The 17,254-nt window shown below is 33.1% G+C and overlaps 2 protein-coding genes and 1 non-coding gene across 3 annotated transcripts in view; all 3 read left to right on the forward strand.

The window, feature by feature from the left end:
* The first annotated feature begins 209 nt into the window (after window positions 1-209).
* On the forward strand, window positions 210-1,337 carry LOC112742736 (uncharacterized). The gene is made up of 4 exons (XM_025791966.3): window positions 210-295; window positions 549-672; window positions 812-1,079; window positions 1,180-1,337. Exons 1-4 carry the CDS (start codon window positions 210-212, stop codon window positions 1,335-1,337), a joined length of 636 nt encoding a protein of 211 aa, XP_025647751.2.
* A 3,074-nt stretch (window positions 1,338-4,411) lies between these two features.
* The window catches only part of LOC140178625 (uncharacterized), a 48,703-nt gene continuing 35,860 nt past the window's right edge, over window positions 4,412-17,254 (forward strand). The window contains exons 1-5 of the mRNA XM_072215827.1: window positions 4,412-4,475; window positions 4,734-4,829; window positions 6,001-6,096; window positions 9,007-9,148; window positions 9,241-9,737. Of these exons, the coding sequence (XP_072071928.1) occupies window positions 4,412-4,475; window positions 4,734-4,829; window positions 6,001-6,096; window positions 9,007-9,148; window positions 9,241-9,737 (895 nt within the window). The remainder of the gene's footprint in view (window positions 4,476-4,733; window positions 4,830-6,000; window positions 6,097-9,006; window positions 9,149-9,240; window positions 9,738-17,254) is intronic.
* On the forward strand, window positions 16,047-16,154 carry LOC112745956 (small nucleolar RNA R71). Its single transcript, XR_003173860.1, has one exon. It is a non-coding gene; the product is annotated as a small nucleolar RNA R71 (small nucleolar RNA).

Raw genomic sequence — 17,254 nt, forward strand, 5'->3', positions numbered from 1 at the left:
ATGCATTTTTATTTTTTTTCCTTCTTGATGTCAGTTAGAATGCTGTTCATGTCATGTTAGTTGGTATATAATATTACAATATATTCTTCTTTTAGATAGATTACGACATTCTCTTCATTGGTTCTTTCCATCTTTTTGCTCTTCTTTCTTCCTATAGAGGTAAACTAAAAACTAGAGCTACTAATATAAAGGTAAGGTTGAGAACTGGGATGAAGATGATGGTTGATTTGATGTTTGAGAGAATGAGTGGAGTGGTTGATGTTATCATCCCTGGATATGAGGAAGATTTCAATTGGTAAGCAATGTTGATTTCCCTCCACTATCGCAAAATTTTTGAATTCAAATGTTGAGTTGTTCTTTAGTTTTTGCCTATAAAAGGCTATTGCCTCTCTTCGATATCGTGTACATCATTCTCTACCCCCATCTCTTCTCTGTCTTTCTGCTCTCTTTTCTGTTGTTTGTTCTTTGTTGAGTTTGTTCTGCCTTTCGTAAGTGTGATATTGTGAGATTTGATTGTTTGCAATGAGTCCTCCTTTTGATCCTATCAGTAAGATCGTTCCTCCACGTGAGGCCTGGAGGATCAAAGTTAGGATACTAAGGGCTTGGACTGTACCTAGCTTTGGTAATGCAGATGTTCCAAATTCAATGGAACTTATTCTGGTTGATGAAAATGTGAGCGGTTGATCTTTTCTTTTTATTTGTTGTGTTCATATACTTAGTTTCTTCTTATTAATTTTTCCAATTTTTTTTGTTGTGCTTTTGTTTTCGTTCTTGATGAGTTGTATGTTTTTGTTCTTTTGGATGTTCATAGTCTACCAAAATCCAGGCCACTATAAGGAAGCAACTAATCCACAAGTTTAAAGATCATCTTCTTGAAGGCAGTTGTTATAAGATGAGCTATTTTGCTGTTGTTTCAAACCAAGGTTCTTATAGAGCTACAAAGCATGAGTTCAAACTCATTTTTCTGTTTCGTACAACAGTGACAACAATTCCTGATGATATAATACCCAAGTCTTGTTTTTCTATATATCCCTTTGAAGACATATTGCAAATGAGTCAGGATCATGACTATTTAGTTGGTGAGTCTTGACCTCGTGTCTTTCATTTACTTCTTCAGTTTCTTTTCTTCTGAAAATTATTTGTTACATCTTTTTTACTCCTATTAACATATCAATGTAGATGTAATTGGTCTTTTGACATTGGTTGGGGAAGAGAAAAACTATGACAGGGATGGTAAAACGGTTAAGATGGTGGTTGTCGAACTTTCTTCACAAAAGTTTGTTGCTCTCACCCTTTATTTCTATTTCTATATTTATTTGTATTCTCATCTATTCTGAAAAAAGTTTCTACTGAGTTTTCCTTTTTTTCATGTATAGGATGATGCTGCGATGCACATTATTTGGAGAGTACGTGGACCAGTTAAATGATTTTCTTGCTTCTGGTTATGTTGAGCAACCGGTTGTCATTGTTCAACTTGCTAAGATTAAACTTTTTCGAGGTGTTGTAACTGAATGTTATCTTATTATGTGTACGGTTATGTTATCCCGATCTTTAGATCTGTTGACATTCTTTTATTACCCATAGGTCAACCTAGTCTCCAGAATGTTATGAAAGCAACAAAAATTTACTTTAATCCTGATTTGTCAGAAGTTATTGATTTTCGAAAAAGGTTTGTGTTATCCCTCCCAAATTATCTCTATGTTGCAGTCCTTTCTTTGTTTTTATTTTATTCTGTTGATGTGAAACTAAATAGTGTTTTTTAAATCTTAGCATGGTCGAACAAGGGATTAATGGCACTCAACCTTTATTCATTGCGAATGAGGGAAAATCTGTTTCATTGGAGGATGACTTCATGCGCTTAACTAGGCGATCCACAATAGATCAATTACATGATAACAAAGAGGTTTATAAATTTATACTTTTTTCATTCTGCCCTCTTATGTTTATACATAATTTGTATGTTTAAATATACTTCAAGGTGGTTTTAACTAATTTTTTTTCCTCGATTAGATTATTTTTTTCCTTCACGTGGTGTTTTGTTGTGCATGGTATGCAGGATGGGAGTTTTGTTATTATGGGTACTATCACTGATATTGTTGAAGAGGGTTGTTGGTGGTATTCCACTTGTGTGTGTGAAAAGGCAGTTTATCCTGAGTCTGGGGTCTATTTCTGTGATGTTTGCATGCATCATGTGACAAATGTGATTCCAAGGTTTCTATTTTCATGATTTGTAGCTTTTCAAATAATTACTTCCTCTTTTTGTTTACTTAAATTCTGACAAGGTCTTTTATTAATTTTTCTATTTTATCGTCATATTGTTATAGGTTCAGACTTAAAGTAGCAGTTTCTGATCATACTGGACAGGGCATATTCGTTTTGTTCGATCGTGAAATAGCTTATTTGCTTAAAAAAGCATGTGCTGACCTTTTTAATGAAGTCCAAAAGGAGCCAACTGTGCGTATAATTTTTTATGTCCATCTAAATGTTGATCTATAAATAGTTATCATTTTTTTTATGATATTATTCATTATGATCTAGATGGTGACCTCTCTGATTTTATCCTTATAGGTTCTGTGTGGAGATAGCTATCCTATTACATTTAAAACTTTAGAGGGTAAAAAAGTTTTACTAAAAGTAGATACCAAGTCCCTTGGTATAGACAAATACTTTGGAACCTTTCGTGTAAAAAGGATTTGTGATGACCCAACTATTATTTCTATGTTTGAGCTTGCTGAGAATGAGAACGAAGTGACACCTGTCAAGGTTATTCTCTTTTATTGTTTTTTGCTTTTTCTTTATTCTTTGATTCTTTTATTTTTTTTATTGCATTGCTCTTGCTTGAGTGTTTCTTCTTTCATTCTTTATCGAAGGATGCATGTGTTCCTGGGATTGGTTTGGACATAGGTGAACCCTCTTATACACAGCCTACCTCAAAAGATGTTAAGCTTTCAGTCTTGGATAAGGATGAAAGTGTTCCTGGTCTTGATGACATTTCGATAGATATGGACACTAATAGGAAATCTGTTGTTCCTCAAGTTTCTGGCGATGATGATGAGAATCAGGTCTTTAGTGATGAAGTTGGCTCATTGCTCAACTCAGGTGTTGAAGAAACTCAGGTCACACAGTCTGAACTTTCTATTGAATCAGATCACTTATTCAATTTATTATTGCATTCCATTTTCTCTTTTTATTCATTGGTTTTGTGTTTTCTATTTTTTTTATCTGTCTAGGACTTCCTATCTCATCTTCTGGATAATTCGGACAACATTGATGTTTCTTCTATTTGCAATGATGGTGTGCGTTCCAAAGTGAAGAGAAACCTTGAATCAGATTTTCGGAAAGCCTTGGAGGAAACTGTTGGTCCTTCATCAAAGATGATCAAGGTTGAAGATAATTAGGATGGATAGTTATTTAGCTGAAGTTAGCAGCTTTAATAGGGTTATATGACTTAAATTTCGAATTAGATTTCATATTTCTCATGCTGACTTATATTTGAAGTGTGTCCTTTTTTTTTTTGAGGATATGTCCAACTGTTAGGAGAGTCACAACTTATCCCTTCATGTTTTGGTTGGTCTGTTGTAAGTATTGTTATGCTTTTTTGAATTAGGAAGGGTTTGTGTTAATTTCAAATGTACTCTGCTAAAGATTGTACATATTGTCATGTATTTAGAAGGACATAGGTTATAGTCAGAGTGTGGAATTATAATGTCACTTTTGTGAATGTAAGCAAGCAAGTGTAATGAATTTTATAATATTAATGGAAGGAAATAGCTCCATTAGTCTTAATTCTTTTGTTTTTTTCGTATGCTGTCTTTTATTCATTTGTGTTGTTCATGATTAGTTGTTGTTATGCTCCATAATTGCCTTTGAACATGTTTTAATTCAACATATCATATGGTTACAGTAAATTCCAATGTAATAGTCTCATTTGATTGTATTGTAATTGATCGAATATTTGATTTCTATTGCAAGTTTGCTACTATCCTTTTGTATTTGTGCTTATATACTATTTTTCGTTCCTATCGATTTATATCTCAACTTTGATAAAAAATGATATCCATGCGATGGTTAGTCATTATTTCTATTTGTGCTTATAAAAAAATTCAAGCGTGTGTGTGATTCAACAGTTTTCTCGATTACGTATAAAATGATGCATCATTCTGTCTACGTATAAAATGATGTGTCATTCTGTCTTTTTGTAGACTCCTGTCTTTTACTTCCTTTAAAATCATGTATTCCAATCCTGCGGCTTCGAGGTTGAAAAGAATTAACATTTTGAAAAGGAAGAAAGCATTGAAATTTGGGAATATAAGAGGTGTGTTGCCCTTCTTTTTACTGGGTTAGAGTCGGTCATAGTTATTAATATAAGTTGATTGGTTTTACCTTTATTTTCTATTTATTTCTTCTATCCATGGCTGGTTCGTTCTTAGTTGCTAAAAGAAAACTTGGAGACAAAGCCACCGGAATTAATTATGGTAAATGTTTATACGTTCATTTCATAGAATGTGTTACTTTTAATGGAATATATGTTGTTTGTAATTCTCCTATTTATTGGTTAACTTTATTGTTAATTCAATATAGATAAATTATTTAGTTGTCATAACTATATTCTATATTATTCCCGGTATTATTATAAGAAATGATAAATCATTTTTTTTAAAATAAATGATAAATAATTTTATAATGTTGATTTGTGTGATTTGATTTCATTTTTGTTTGGTTTGAAATTGTAGAAGAATTACTAGATATTTTAGATCCTTCTATCAGTATTTCACCTGTTGATGATGTTGCTGCTGATCATCCATTATTTGCACAAAGTGAAATACAAGGTTAGGTTATTCAATTTTTTCATCTTTTTAAGTTATGCTTAGGTTCAACCTTTTATTAAATTATTTATGGTTAACTTTAAATTATTTTTAATTCATATGTTAACATAAGTCTAGCTAACTTTTCTTCCATTTCTTTTCTTTAACATCTTTTTCAACGGTGTCTATAAAAAAATGTTGAATATATTTTTTTTTTAGAAAAATCTCCTTTAATATATTTCTTAGGAAAATATAATAAGTAATTTTTTACAAAGTTATATATTTTTAAAAATTTTAATAATGTTATTTTTTTAAAAGCAGCTTTTTTTTTTTGGATAATCATAACAAGTAGCAAGTGTTTTAGATTTTTGATTTTTTTTAAATAACACAGTCTTATCTCCTAAGTCGTTTAAAAAAAAATCTTCTTTAATATATTTTTTAGAAAGATATAAGAAGTTTTTTTAGATAATTTTTTTACTAAACCAACTTTTTTAAGAAAGAAATAGTTTTTCTTGCAAACAAAGTTATGATAACAACTTCTAGCTATTCAATTATATTTTTAAAAATTATTAACTGTAAACTATTTTTAGAAAGCAGCTTTTCTTAGCATAAAGGATAATCATAACAAGCAGCAAGTGTTTTAGTTTTATATTTTTAACCTTTTTAAGTTTTTCTTTTATCTTAAATAAACCAGTCTTACATAATAAATTAGTTAAAAAAAAAACTTCTTTAATATATCTTTTGGAAAAATATAAGTATTTCAATAGAATTTTTTTTTCTAAAACAACCTTTTTAAGGAGGAAAAAGGTTTTCTTAAAAACAAAGTTATAGTAACAACTTCTAACTATTTAATTATATTTTCAAAAGTTTAAATGGAATTCTTTTAAAAGCATTTTTTAAAGCATAAAGTGTAATCATAACAAGCAGCAAGTATTTTAGTCTAATATTTTTACTTCTTTTTTAAGTTTTTCTTTTTTTAAAAAAATTAAACCAATCTTACACCATAAATTATTTTAAAAAAAAATCTTCTTTAATATAGATAAATTATTTAGTTGTCATAACTATATTCTGTATTATTCCCGGTATTATTATAAGAAATGATAAATAATTTATTTTTTTTAAAATAAATGATAAATAATTTTATAGTGTTGATTTGTGTGATTTGATTTCATTTTTGTTTGGTTTGAAATTGTAGAAGAATTACTAGATATTTTAGATCCTTCTATCAGTATTTTACCTGTTGATGATGTTGCTGCTGATCATCCATTATTTGCACAAAGTGAAATGCAAGGTTAGGTTATTCAATTTTTCCATCTTTTTAAGTTATGCTTAGGTTCAACCTTTTATTAAATTAGTTATGGTTAACTTTAAATTATTTTTAATTCATATATTAACATAAGTCTAGCTAACTTTTCTTCCATTTCTTTTCTTTAACATCTTTTTCAACAGTGTCTATTAAAAAAATGTTGAATATATTTTTTTTTTTAGAAAAATTTCCTTTAATATATTTCTTAGGAAAATATAATAAATAATTTTTTACAAAGTTATATATTTTTAAAAATTTTAATAATGTTATTTTTTTAAAAGCAGCTTTTTTTTTGGATAATCATAACAAGCAGCAAGTACTTTAGATTTTTGATTTTTTTTAAATAACACAGTCTTATCTCCTAAGTCGTTTAAAAAAAATCTTCTTTAATATATTTTTTAGAAAGATATAAGAAATTTTTTTAGATAATTTTTTTACTAAACCAACTTTTTTAAGAAAGAAATAGTTTTTCTTGCAAACAAAGTTATGATAACAACTTCTACCTATTCAATTATATTTTTAAAAATTATTAACTGTAAACTATTTTTTAAAAGCAGCTTTTCTTAGCATAAAGGATAATCATAACAAGCAGCAAGTGTCTTAGTTTTATATTTTTAACCTTTTTAAGTTTTTCTTTTATCTTAAATAAACCAGTCTTACATAATAAATTAGTTAAAAAAATCTTCTTTAATATATCTTTTGAAAAAATATAAGAAGTATTTCAACAGAATTTTTTTTTTCTAAAACAACCTTTTTAAGGAGGAAAAAAGTTTTCTTAAAAACAAAGTTATAGTAACAACTTCTAACTATTTAATTATATTTTCAAAAGTTTAAATGGAATTCTTTTAAAAGCATTTTTAAAGCATAAAGTGTAATCATAACAAGCAGCAAGTATTTTAATCTAATATTTTTACTTCTTTTTTAAGTTTTTCTTTTAAAAAAAAAATTAAACCAATCTTACATCATAAATCATTTTAAAAAAAATCTTCTTTAATATATCTTTCAGGAAAATATAAGGAGTTCTCTAGATAATTTCTTTTCAAAAATAACCTTTTTAATATTTTTTAAAAGTAGCTTTTCTTAGCATAAAGGATAATCATAACAAGCAGCAAGTGTTTTAATTTTATATTTTTAACCTTTTTAAGTTTTTCTTTTATCTTAAATAAACCAGTCTTACATAATAAATTAGTTAAAAAAAAATCTTCTTTAATATATCTTTTGGAAAAATATAAGAAGTATTTCAATAGAATTTTTTTTTTCTAAAACAACCTTTTTAAGGAGGAAAAAGGTTTTCTTAAAAACAAAGTTATAGTAACAACTTCTAACTATTTAATTATATTTTCAAAAGTTTAAATGGAATTCTTTTAAAAGCATTTTTTAAAGCATAAAGTGTAATCATAACAAGCAACAAGTATTTTAGTCTAATATTTTTACTTCTTTTTTAAGTTTTTCTTTTTTAAAAAAAATTAAACCAATCTTACACCATAAATTATTTTAAAAAAAATTCATCTTTAATATATCTTTCATGAAAATATAAGGAGTTCTCTAGATATAATTTCTTTTCAAAAACAACCTTTTTAAGAAAGACGGTTTTTCTTAAGAAACAAAGTTATAGTTACAACTTCAAACTATTTAATTATATTTGTAAAAATGATTAAATTACTTATTTTTTGAAAACAGCTTTTTTTAGCATAAACAGTAATTATAACAAGCAGCAAGTATTTTAGTCTCATATTTTTACTCTGTTTTTTAGTTTTTCTTTTTTCTTAAATAAATCAGTCATGCATCATAAATTGTTCAAAAAAATTATCTTTTTTAATAGTTCTTTTAGAAAAATATAAGCAGTTTTTTTTCGAGAATTTCTTTTTTAAACCAACCTTTTTAAGAAAGAAAAAGTTTTTCTTGCAAACAAAGTTATAGTAACAACTTTTAACTATTTAATTCAATTTTTAAAAATTATTAAATGTACATTAGTTTAAAAAGCAACTTTTTTAAGCATAAGGGTAATCATAACAAGCAACAAGTGTTTGAGTCTTACATTTTTAATTACTCTTTTTAATTTTTTTTAATAAACCAGTCTTACATCTAAATTGTTTTAAAAATAATTCTTCTTTAATATATCTTTTAGGAAAATATATGAAATTTTTTTAGAAAGTTATGTACTTTTTAAAAGTAATAAATGTAAATTTTTTTCAATGGCAGTTTTTTTTAGGTAATTATAACAAGCAACAATTGTTTTAGACTCTTAATTTTTTTAAAAAAATAAACCAGTCTTATATCATAAGTTGTTTAAAACAAATTCTTCTTTAATATATCTTTTAGAAAAATATAAAATTTTTTTAGAAATTCCTTTTCTAAAACAACTTTTTTAACAAAGAAATATATACTTCTTCTTGCAAACAAAGTTATAGTAACAACTTCTAACTATTTAATTATATTTTTAAAAAATATTAAATGTAAATTTTGTTTAAAAGCAATTTTTTTTAGTATAAAGGGTAATAATAACAAGTAGCAAGTGCTTTAGTATGGCATTTTTACTCTTTTTAAGTTTAAATTTTTTCACATAAACCAATCTTACATCAAAAATTGTTTCTTTAGATTGTCTTGATATTAGTGATTGTGATTGCACATGTTCCACGTGTGGAGCTTCTTTTTGGTATTTAGAATGACTAGAGAAAGATTCAAGACGAGGACAACCTGTTTTTACAATTTGCTGTGCTAAAGATAAAGTTCAGTTACCGTTTTTGGAGCGAGCACCTGATTTATTAGTTGAACTAATTAACGGTGCTGATGCCAAAAGCTGACATTTCCAAAAGAATATATGTTCATACAACAGTATGTTCGCTTTCACGTCATTTGGGGGTAAAATTCTTAATTCTATCAATGATGGGAGAGGTCCGCCACAGTTTATTGTGACTGGACAAAATTATCATAGAATTGGTAGTTTGCTGCCTAATGCTGGCGAAAAGCCTAAGTTTGCACAACTGTATGTTTATGACACGGCACATGAGGTTAATAATGGGCAAAGTTTTTTTAGGTATGTGTTAATTTTTATTTAAACTTTGAATTTTAAAAAAAAAATTAAGATGTATGTGTGTTGTTATGATTCTTATATTTTTTTTATGCCAGTCATACATTTGATATAGATACAGATTTGATTGTTCGATTGCTGCATATGATTGATGAACATAATGTTATTGCAAAGTCATTTCGAAGAGTTCGAGAATTCCATGAGTATCATCCTTCAGAAGTTTACTCTCTTAGATTATTTTGTCAAAGGAGATCTGATCGGAGAGTCTATAATTTTCCATCATGTGATGAAATAGCTGCTTTAATAGTTGGTGATTTTGATAGTTCTGATCAAGGAAGGGATATAATCCTTCGATCTGTAGATGGTCAATTGAGACGAATTTATGAAACTCATCCTTTATATTGGCCGTTGCAATATCCTTTACTTTTTCCTTATGGTGAAGATGGTTTCGAAGAGAATATACCTTATAGAGGTGTTCAGAATATCAATATTCGTGGGAGAAGGACAAAAGTTTCATTGCGTGAGTTCATATGTTTTCGTTTGCAGATGAGAGAGATAGAAGAAAGTATTATTCACAAATCTAGAAGGTTGTTTGGTACGCGGAATCGTGATTACACTTTAATTATGTAAAATTCATTGCTCTTCCTTTCCCTGGAAATGGCGCCAAAAACATGATGCCAAGACCATGGTTCACAACTCCGTGTAACTAACCAGCAAGTGCACTGGGTCGTCCAAGTAATACCTTACGTGAGTAAGGGTCGAATCCCATGGAGATTGTTGGTATGAAGCAAGCTATGGTCACCTTGCAAATCTCAGTTAGGCAGATATAAATTGATCATGGTGTTTTCGAATAATAATTAATAGAATAGGGATAGAAATACTTATGTAATTCATTGGTGAGAATTTCAGATAAGCGAATGGAGATGCTTTCGTTCCTCTGAACCTCTGCTTTCCTGCTATCTTCATCCAATCAGTCTTACTCCTTTCCATGGCTGGCTTTATGTGATACATCACCACTGTCAATGGCTACTTTCGGTCATCTCTCGGGAAAATGATCCAATGCCCTGTCACGGCACGGCTAATCGTCTGGAGGCATCACCCTTGTCAATGGCTTCATCTTATCCTCTCAGTGAAAATGGTCAACGCACCCTGTCACGGCACGGCTATTCATCTGTCGGTTCTCGATCATGCTGGAATAGGATTTACTATCCTTTTGCGTCTGTCACTAACGCCCTGCAATCGCGAGTTTGGAGCTCGTCACAGTCATTCATTCATTGAATTCTACTCGGAATACCACCGACAAGGTTTAGACTTTTCGGATTCTCTTGAATGCCGCCATCATTCTAGCTTACGCCACGAAGATTCTGATTAAGAGATCTAAGAGATACTCATTCAGTCGAAGGTAGAACGGAAGTGGTTGTCAGGCACGCGTTCATAGGGAATGATAATGATTGTCACGTTCATCACATTCAGATTGAAGTACGAATGAATATCTTAGAAGCGAAATAAGATGAATTGAATAGAAAACAGTAGTACTTTGCATTAATCTTTGAGGAACAGCAGAGCTCCACACCTTAATCTATGGAGTGCAGAAACTCTACCATTGAAAATACATAAGTGAATGGTCCAGGCATGGCCGAATGGCCAGCCCCTCTGATCTAAGAACCAGCCGTCCAAAGATTCTCAAAAAAACTAGTAAAAGGTACTATTTATAATAAACTAGCTACTAGGGTTTACATGAGTAAGTAATTGATGCATAAATCCACTTCCAGGGCCCACTTGGTGTGTGCTTGGGCTGAGCTTGAGTGTTGCACGTGTAGAGGTCCTTCTTGGAGTTGAACGCCAGCTTTTGTGCCAGTTTGGGCGTTCAACTCTGGTTTTGGCTCCTTTTCTGGCGCTAGACGCCAGATTTGGGCAGAGAGCTGGCGTTGAACGCCAGTTTGCGTCGTCTATTCTTGGCCAAAGTAAAGACTATTATATATTGCTGGAAAGCCCTGGATGTCTACTTTCCAACGCAATTGAAAGCGCGCCATTTCGAGTTTTGTAGCTCCAGCAAATCCACTTTGAGTGCAGGGAGGTCAGAATCCAACAGCATCAGCAGTCCTTCTTCAACCTCTGAATCTGATTTCTGCTCAAGTCCCTCAATTTCAGCCAGAAAATTCCTGAAATTACAGAAAAACACACAAACTCATAGTAAAGTCCAGAAATATGAATTTAACATAAAAACTAATGAAAACATCCCTAAAAGTAACTAGATCCTACTAAAAACTTACTAAAAACAATGCCAAAAAGCGTATAAATTATCCGCTCATCACAATACCAAACTTAAATTGTTGCTTGTCCCCAAGCAACTAAAAATCAAATAGGATAAAAAGAAGAGAACATACTATAAATTCCAAACTATCAATGAAACATAGCTACAATTAAATGAGCGGGACTTATAGCTTTTTGCCTCTTGAATAGTTTTGGCATCTCACTTCATCCATTGAAGTTCAGAATGATTGGCATCTATAGGAACTCAGAGTTTAGATAGTGTTATTGACTCTCCTAGTTCAGTATGATGATTCTTGAACACAGCTATTTTATGAGTCTTGGCCGTGGCCCTAAGCACTTTGTTTTCCAGTATTACCACTGGATACATAAATGCCACAGACACATAATTGGGTGAACCTTTTTAGATTGTGACTCAGCTTTGCTAAAGTCCCCAATTAGAGGTGTCCAGGGTTCTTAAGCACACTCTCTTTTTTTGCTTTGGACCTTGACTTTAACCGCTCAGTCTCAAGTTTTCACTTGCCACCTACACGCCACAAGCACATGGTTAGAGACAGCTTGGTTTAGCCGCTTAGACCAGGATTTTATTCCTTTAGGCCCTCCTATCCACCGATGCTCAAAGCCTTGGGATCCTTTTTATTTGCCCTTGCCTTTTGGTTTTAAGGGTTATTGGCTTTTTGCTCTTGCCTCTTGGTTTTAAGAGCTTTTGGCTTTTTCTTCTTGCTTTTTCTTTCTATTTTTTTTCTATTTTTTTTGCCCCTTTTTTTTTTCTGCAAGCTTTGTTCTTTGCTGCTTTTTCTTGCTTCAAGAATCATTTTTATGATTTTTCAGATTATCAAATAACATGTCTCCTAGTCATCATTCTTTCAAGAGCCAACATATTTAACATTCTTAAACAACAACTTCAAAAGACATATGCACTGTTCAAGCATACATTCAGAAAACAAGAAGCATTGTCACCACATCAATATAATTAAGCTAAGTTCAAGGATAAATTCGAAACTCATGTACTTCTTGTTCTTTTGAATTAAAACATTTTTTTCATTTAAGAGAGGTGATGGATTCATAGGACATTCATAACTTTAAGACATAGTTACTACTACTAATGATCATGTAATGAAGACACAAACATAGATAAGCACAAAACATAGAAAACGAAAAACAGAAGAAATAAGAACAAGGAATGAATCCACCTTAGTGATGGTGGCGTTTCCTTCTTGAGGAACCAATGATGTCCTTGAGCTCTTCTATGTCTCTTCCTTGTCTTTGTTGCTCCTCCCTCATTGCTTTTTGATCTTCTCTTATTTCATGAAGCATGATGGAGTGCTCTTGATGTTCCACCCTTAGTTGTCCCATATTGGAACTCAATTCTCCTAGGGAGGTGTTGATTTGCTCCCAATAGTTTTGTGGAGGAAAGTGCATTTGAGGCATCTCCGAGATCTCATGGTGATGAGCTTCATACGCCTCTTGAGCTCTATGAATGGCCCGGTCTATGGTAACTTCAGACCGGTTGCTAGTGGGAATGATTGAGCATTGAATGAACTCCAACCATCCTCTAGCTACAGGCTTGAGGTCCAATCTTCTTAGTTGAACCGGCTTGCCTTTGGAGTCAATCTTCCATTGATCTCCTTCTACACATATGTCCATAAGGACTTGGTCCAACCTTTGATTAAAGTTGACCCTTCTAGTGTAGGGGCGTTCATCTCCTTGCATTATGGGCAAGTTAAACGCCAACCTCACATTCTCCGGACTAAAATCTAAGTATTTCCCCCGAACCATTGTAACATAGTTCTTTGGATCCGGGTTCTTACTTTGATCATGGTTCTTGGTGATCCATGCATTGGCATAGAACTCTTGAACCATTAGGATGCCGACTTGTTGGATGGGATTTGTTAGAACTTCCCAACCTCTTCTTTGAATTTCATGTCGGATCTCCGGATACTCATTTCTTTTGAGTTTGAAACGGACCTTAGGGATCACCTTCTTCTTGGCCACAACATCATAGAAGTGGTCTTAATGGGCTTTGGAGATGAACCTTTCCATCTCCCATGACTCGGATGTGGAAGCTTTTGTCTTCCCTTTCCCCTTTCTAGAGGATTCTCCGGTCTTAGGTGCCATCAATGGTAATGGAAAAACAAAAAGCTTATACTTTTACCACACCAAACTTAGAATTTTGCTCGCCCTCGAGCAATAAAAGAAAGAATAGATGAAGAAGAAGAAGAAATGGAGGAGAGGAAGAGTGGGAAGTGTTTCGGCCAATAAGGGTGTAGAGGGGTGTGTTGTGTGAATTTGATGAAGAATGGAGGGCTTTATATAGGGAAGGGAGGGGGGAAAGGTTTTGGCCATATGGGTGGATTTGGGTGGGAAATTGGTTTTGAATTTTGAAGGTAGGTGGAGTTTATGAAGTAGGTTTATAGGGAAGAGTGGATGGATGTGAGTGGTGAAGAGGTGATAGGGAAGAGTGTTTATGGGGTTGTGTGAAAGAGAGTGGTGAGAAGAAGTGAGTGGAGGTAGGTGGGGATCCTGTGGGGTCCACAGATCCTGAGTGGATCTTGTGGGGTCCACAGATCCTAAGGTGTTCAAGCATTTACATCCCTGCACCCATTAGGCATGTAAAAATGCCTTTGCACACAACTCTGGGCGTTCAGCGCCAGGTTGGTGGCCATTTTGGGCGTTCAACGCCCATTTGTGTGCCATTTCTGGCCTTGAACGCCAGAACCATGCCTGTTCTAGCGTTCAGCGCCCAGAAGCTGCCCATTTTGGGCGTTCAGCGCCAGAATCATGCTCTATTCTGGCGCTGAACGCCAGACAGATGCTCCTCCAGGGTGTGATTTTTCTTCTGCTGTTTTTGATTCCGTTTTCAATTTTTATATTTATTTTGTGACTCCACATGATCATGAACCTACAAAGATATATAACTAAGAAAAATATAGTTAGATAAATAAAAATTGGGTTGCCTCTCAATAAGCGCTTCTTTAATGTCAATAGCTTGACAGTGGGCTCTCATGGAGCCTCACAGATGTGCAAAGCTTTGTTGAGACTCTCCAACACCAAACTTAGAGTCTGACTGTGGGGGCTTGGGTTGACTCTGCTTTGAGAGAAGCTTTTCATGCTTCCTCTCCATGGTTGCAGAGGGAGATCCTTGAGTTTTAAACACAAGGGAGTCCTCATTCCATTGAAGGACTAGTTCACCTCTGTCAACATCAATCACAGCTCTTGCTGTGGCCAGGAAAGGTCTTCCTAGGATGATGGATTCATCATCTTCCTTTCCAGTATCCAGGACTATGAAATCAGCAGGGATGTAAAGGCCTTCAACCTTTACTAACACGTCCTCTACTTGTCCATAAGCCTGTTTTCTTGAACTGTCTGCCATCTCTAATGAGATTTTAGCAGCTTGCACCCCATAGATTCCCAGTTTCTCTATTACAGAGAGGGGCATGAGGTTTATTCCTGAACCAAGGTCACATAGAGCCTTAAAGATCATGGTGCCTATGGTACAGGGTATTATGAACTTTCCAGGATCCTATCTCTTCTGAGGCAATGTCAGTTGATCCAGATCACTTAGTTCATTGATGAACAAGGGAGGTTCAACTTCCCAAGTATCAATGCCAAATAATTTGGCATTCAGCTTCATGATTGCACCAAGAAACTTGGCAATTTGCTCTTCAGTAACATCCTCATTCTCTTCAGAAGAGGAATACTCATCAGAGCTCATGAAGGGCATAAGGAGGTTCAATGGAATCTCTATGGTCTCTAGATGAGCCTCAGAGTCCTTTGGTTCCTCAGAGGGAAGCTCCTTATTGATCACTGGATGTCCCAGGAGGTCTTCCTCCTTGGGATTCACGTCCTCCTCTCCCTCATTGGGTTCGGCCATTTTGCTTATGTCAATGGCCTTGCACTCTCCTTTTGGATTCTCTTCTGTATTGCTTGGGAGAGTACTGGGAGGGATTTCAGTGATCCTTTTACTCAGCTGGCCCACTTGTGCTTCCAGGTTTCTAATGGAAGATCTTGTTTCATTCATGAAACTTACAGTGGCCTTAGATAGATCAGAGACTAAGTTTGTTAAATTAGAAGTATTTTGTTCAAAGTTCTTTGTCTGTTGCTGAGTGGATGATGGAAAAGGTTTATTATTGTTAAACCTGTTTCTTCCACCATTATTAAAGCCTTGTTGAGGCTTTTGATCCTTCCATGAGAAATTTGGATGATTTCTTCATGATGAGTTATAGGTGTTTCCATAAGGTTCACCTAAGTAATTCACCTTTGCTATTGCAGGGTTCTCAGGATCATAAGCTTCTTCTTCATAAGAAGCCTCTTGAGTACAGTTGGATGCAGCTTGCATTCCATTCAGACTCTGAGAGATCATATTGACTTGCTGAGTCAATATTTTATTATGAGCCAATATGGCATTCAGAGTATCAACTTCAAGAACTCCCTTCTTCATAGGCGTCCCATTACTCACACGATTCCTCTCAGAAGTGTACATGAACTGGTTATTAGCAACCATGTCAATGAGTTCTTGAGCTTCTGCAGGTGTTTTCTTTAGGTGAATGGATCCACCTGCAGAAGTATCCAATGACATCTTTGATAGCTCAGATAAACCATCATAGAATATATCCAGGATGGTCCATTCTGAAAGCATGTCAGAAGGACACTTTTTGGTCAGCTGTTTGTATCTTTCCCAAGCTTCATAGAGGGATTCACCATCTTTTTGTTTGAAGGTTTGAACATCCACTCTAAGCTTGCTCAGCTTTTGAGGAGGAAAGAACTTGGCTAAGAAAGCCGTGACCAGCTTATCCCAAGAGTTCAGGCTATCTTTAGGTTGAGAATCCAACCATGTTCTAGCTCTGTCTCTTATAGCAAATGGGAAAAGCGTGAGCCTGTAGACTTCAGGATCTACTCCATTAGTCTTAACAGTATCACATATCTGCAAGAATTCAGTTAAGAACTGAAAAGGATCTTCAGATGGAAGTCCATGAAACTTGCAGTTCTGCTGCATCAGAGAAACTAATTGAGGTTTCAGCTCAAAGTTGTTTGCTCCAATGGCAGGAATGGAGATGCTTCTTCCATGTAAATTGGAATTAGGTGCAGTAAAGTCACCAAGCATCTTTCTTACATTATTATTATTTTCGGCTGCCATCTCCTCTTCCTGTTCGAAAATTTCTGAAAGGTTATCTCTGGATTGTTATATTTTTGCTTCTCTTAGTTTCCTTTTCAGAGTCCTTTCAGGTTCTGGATCTGCTTCCACAAGAATGTTCTTATCCTTGCTCCTGCTCATATGACAAAGAAGAGGGCACAGAAAAAAAAAATAATAATAATAATATAGATCCTTTATACCACAGTATAGGGATTCCTTTATGAGTGGAAGAAAAGAGGGGGAGACAAAGAATGTAATGTAATGGAAGAAACACAACTGTGAGGAGGGTTGAGATGTGAGATGAGATGTTAGTAAATGAATAAATAAATAGAATAAGATGGGAGAGGGAGAATTTTCGAAAAATATTTTTGAAAAAGAGTTAGTGATTTTCGAAAATGGTTTTTGAAAAATGTTAGTATTTTTCGAAAATTTTTAAAATCAAAAATAAAAATAAGAATAATTAGTTAATTAAAAAGAAATTTTTGAAAAAGAGGGAAGATATTTTAGAAAATTAGAGAGAGAGAGTTAGTTAGGTAGTTTTGAAAAAGTTAAGAAACAAAAAAAAGTTAGTTAGTTAGTTGAAACAAATTTTAAAAAGATAAGAAGTTAGGAGGTTAGAAAAGATATTTTGAAACCAACTTTTTGAAAAAGGTAAGATAAGAAGATATTTTAGAAATTAGTTTTGAAAAAGATTTGATTTTTTAAAA

Source organism: Arachis hypogaea, chromosome 14 (genome assembly GCF_003086295.3).
Source record: "Arachis hypogaea cultivar Tifrunner chromosome 14, arahy.Tifrunner.gnm2.J5K5, whole genome shotgun sequence".
NCBI lineage: Eukaryota > Viridiplantae > Streptophyta > Magnoliopsida > Fabales > Fabaceae > Arachis > Arachis hypogaea.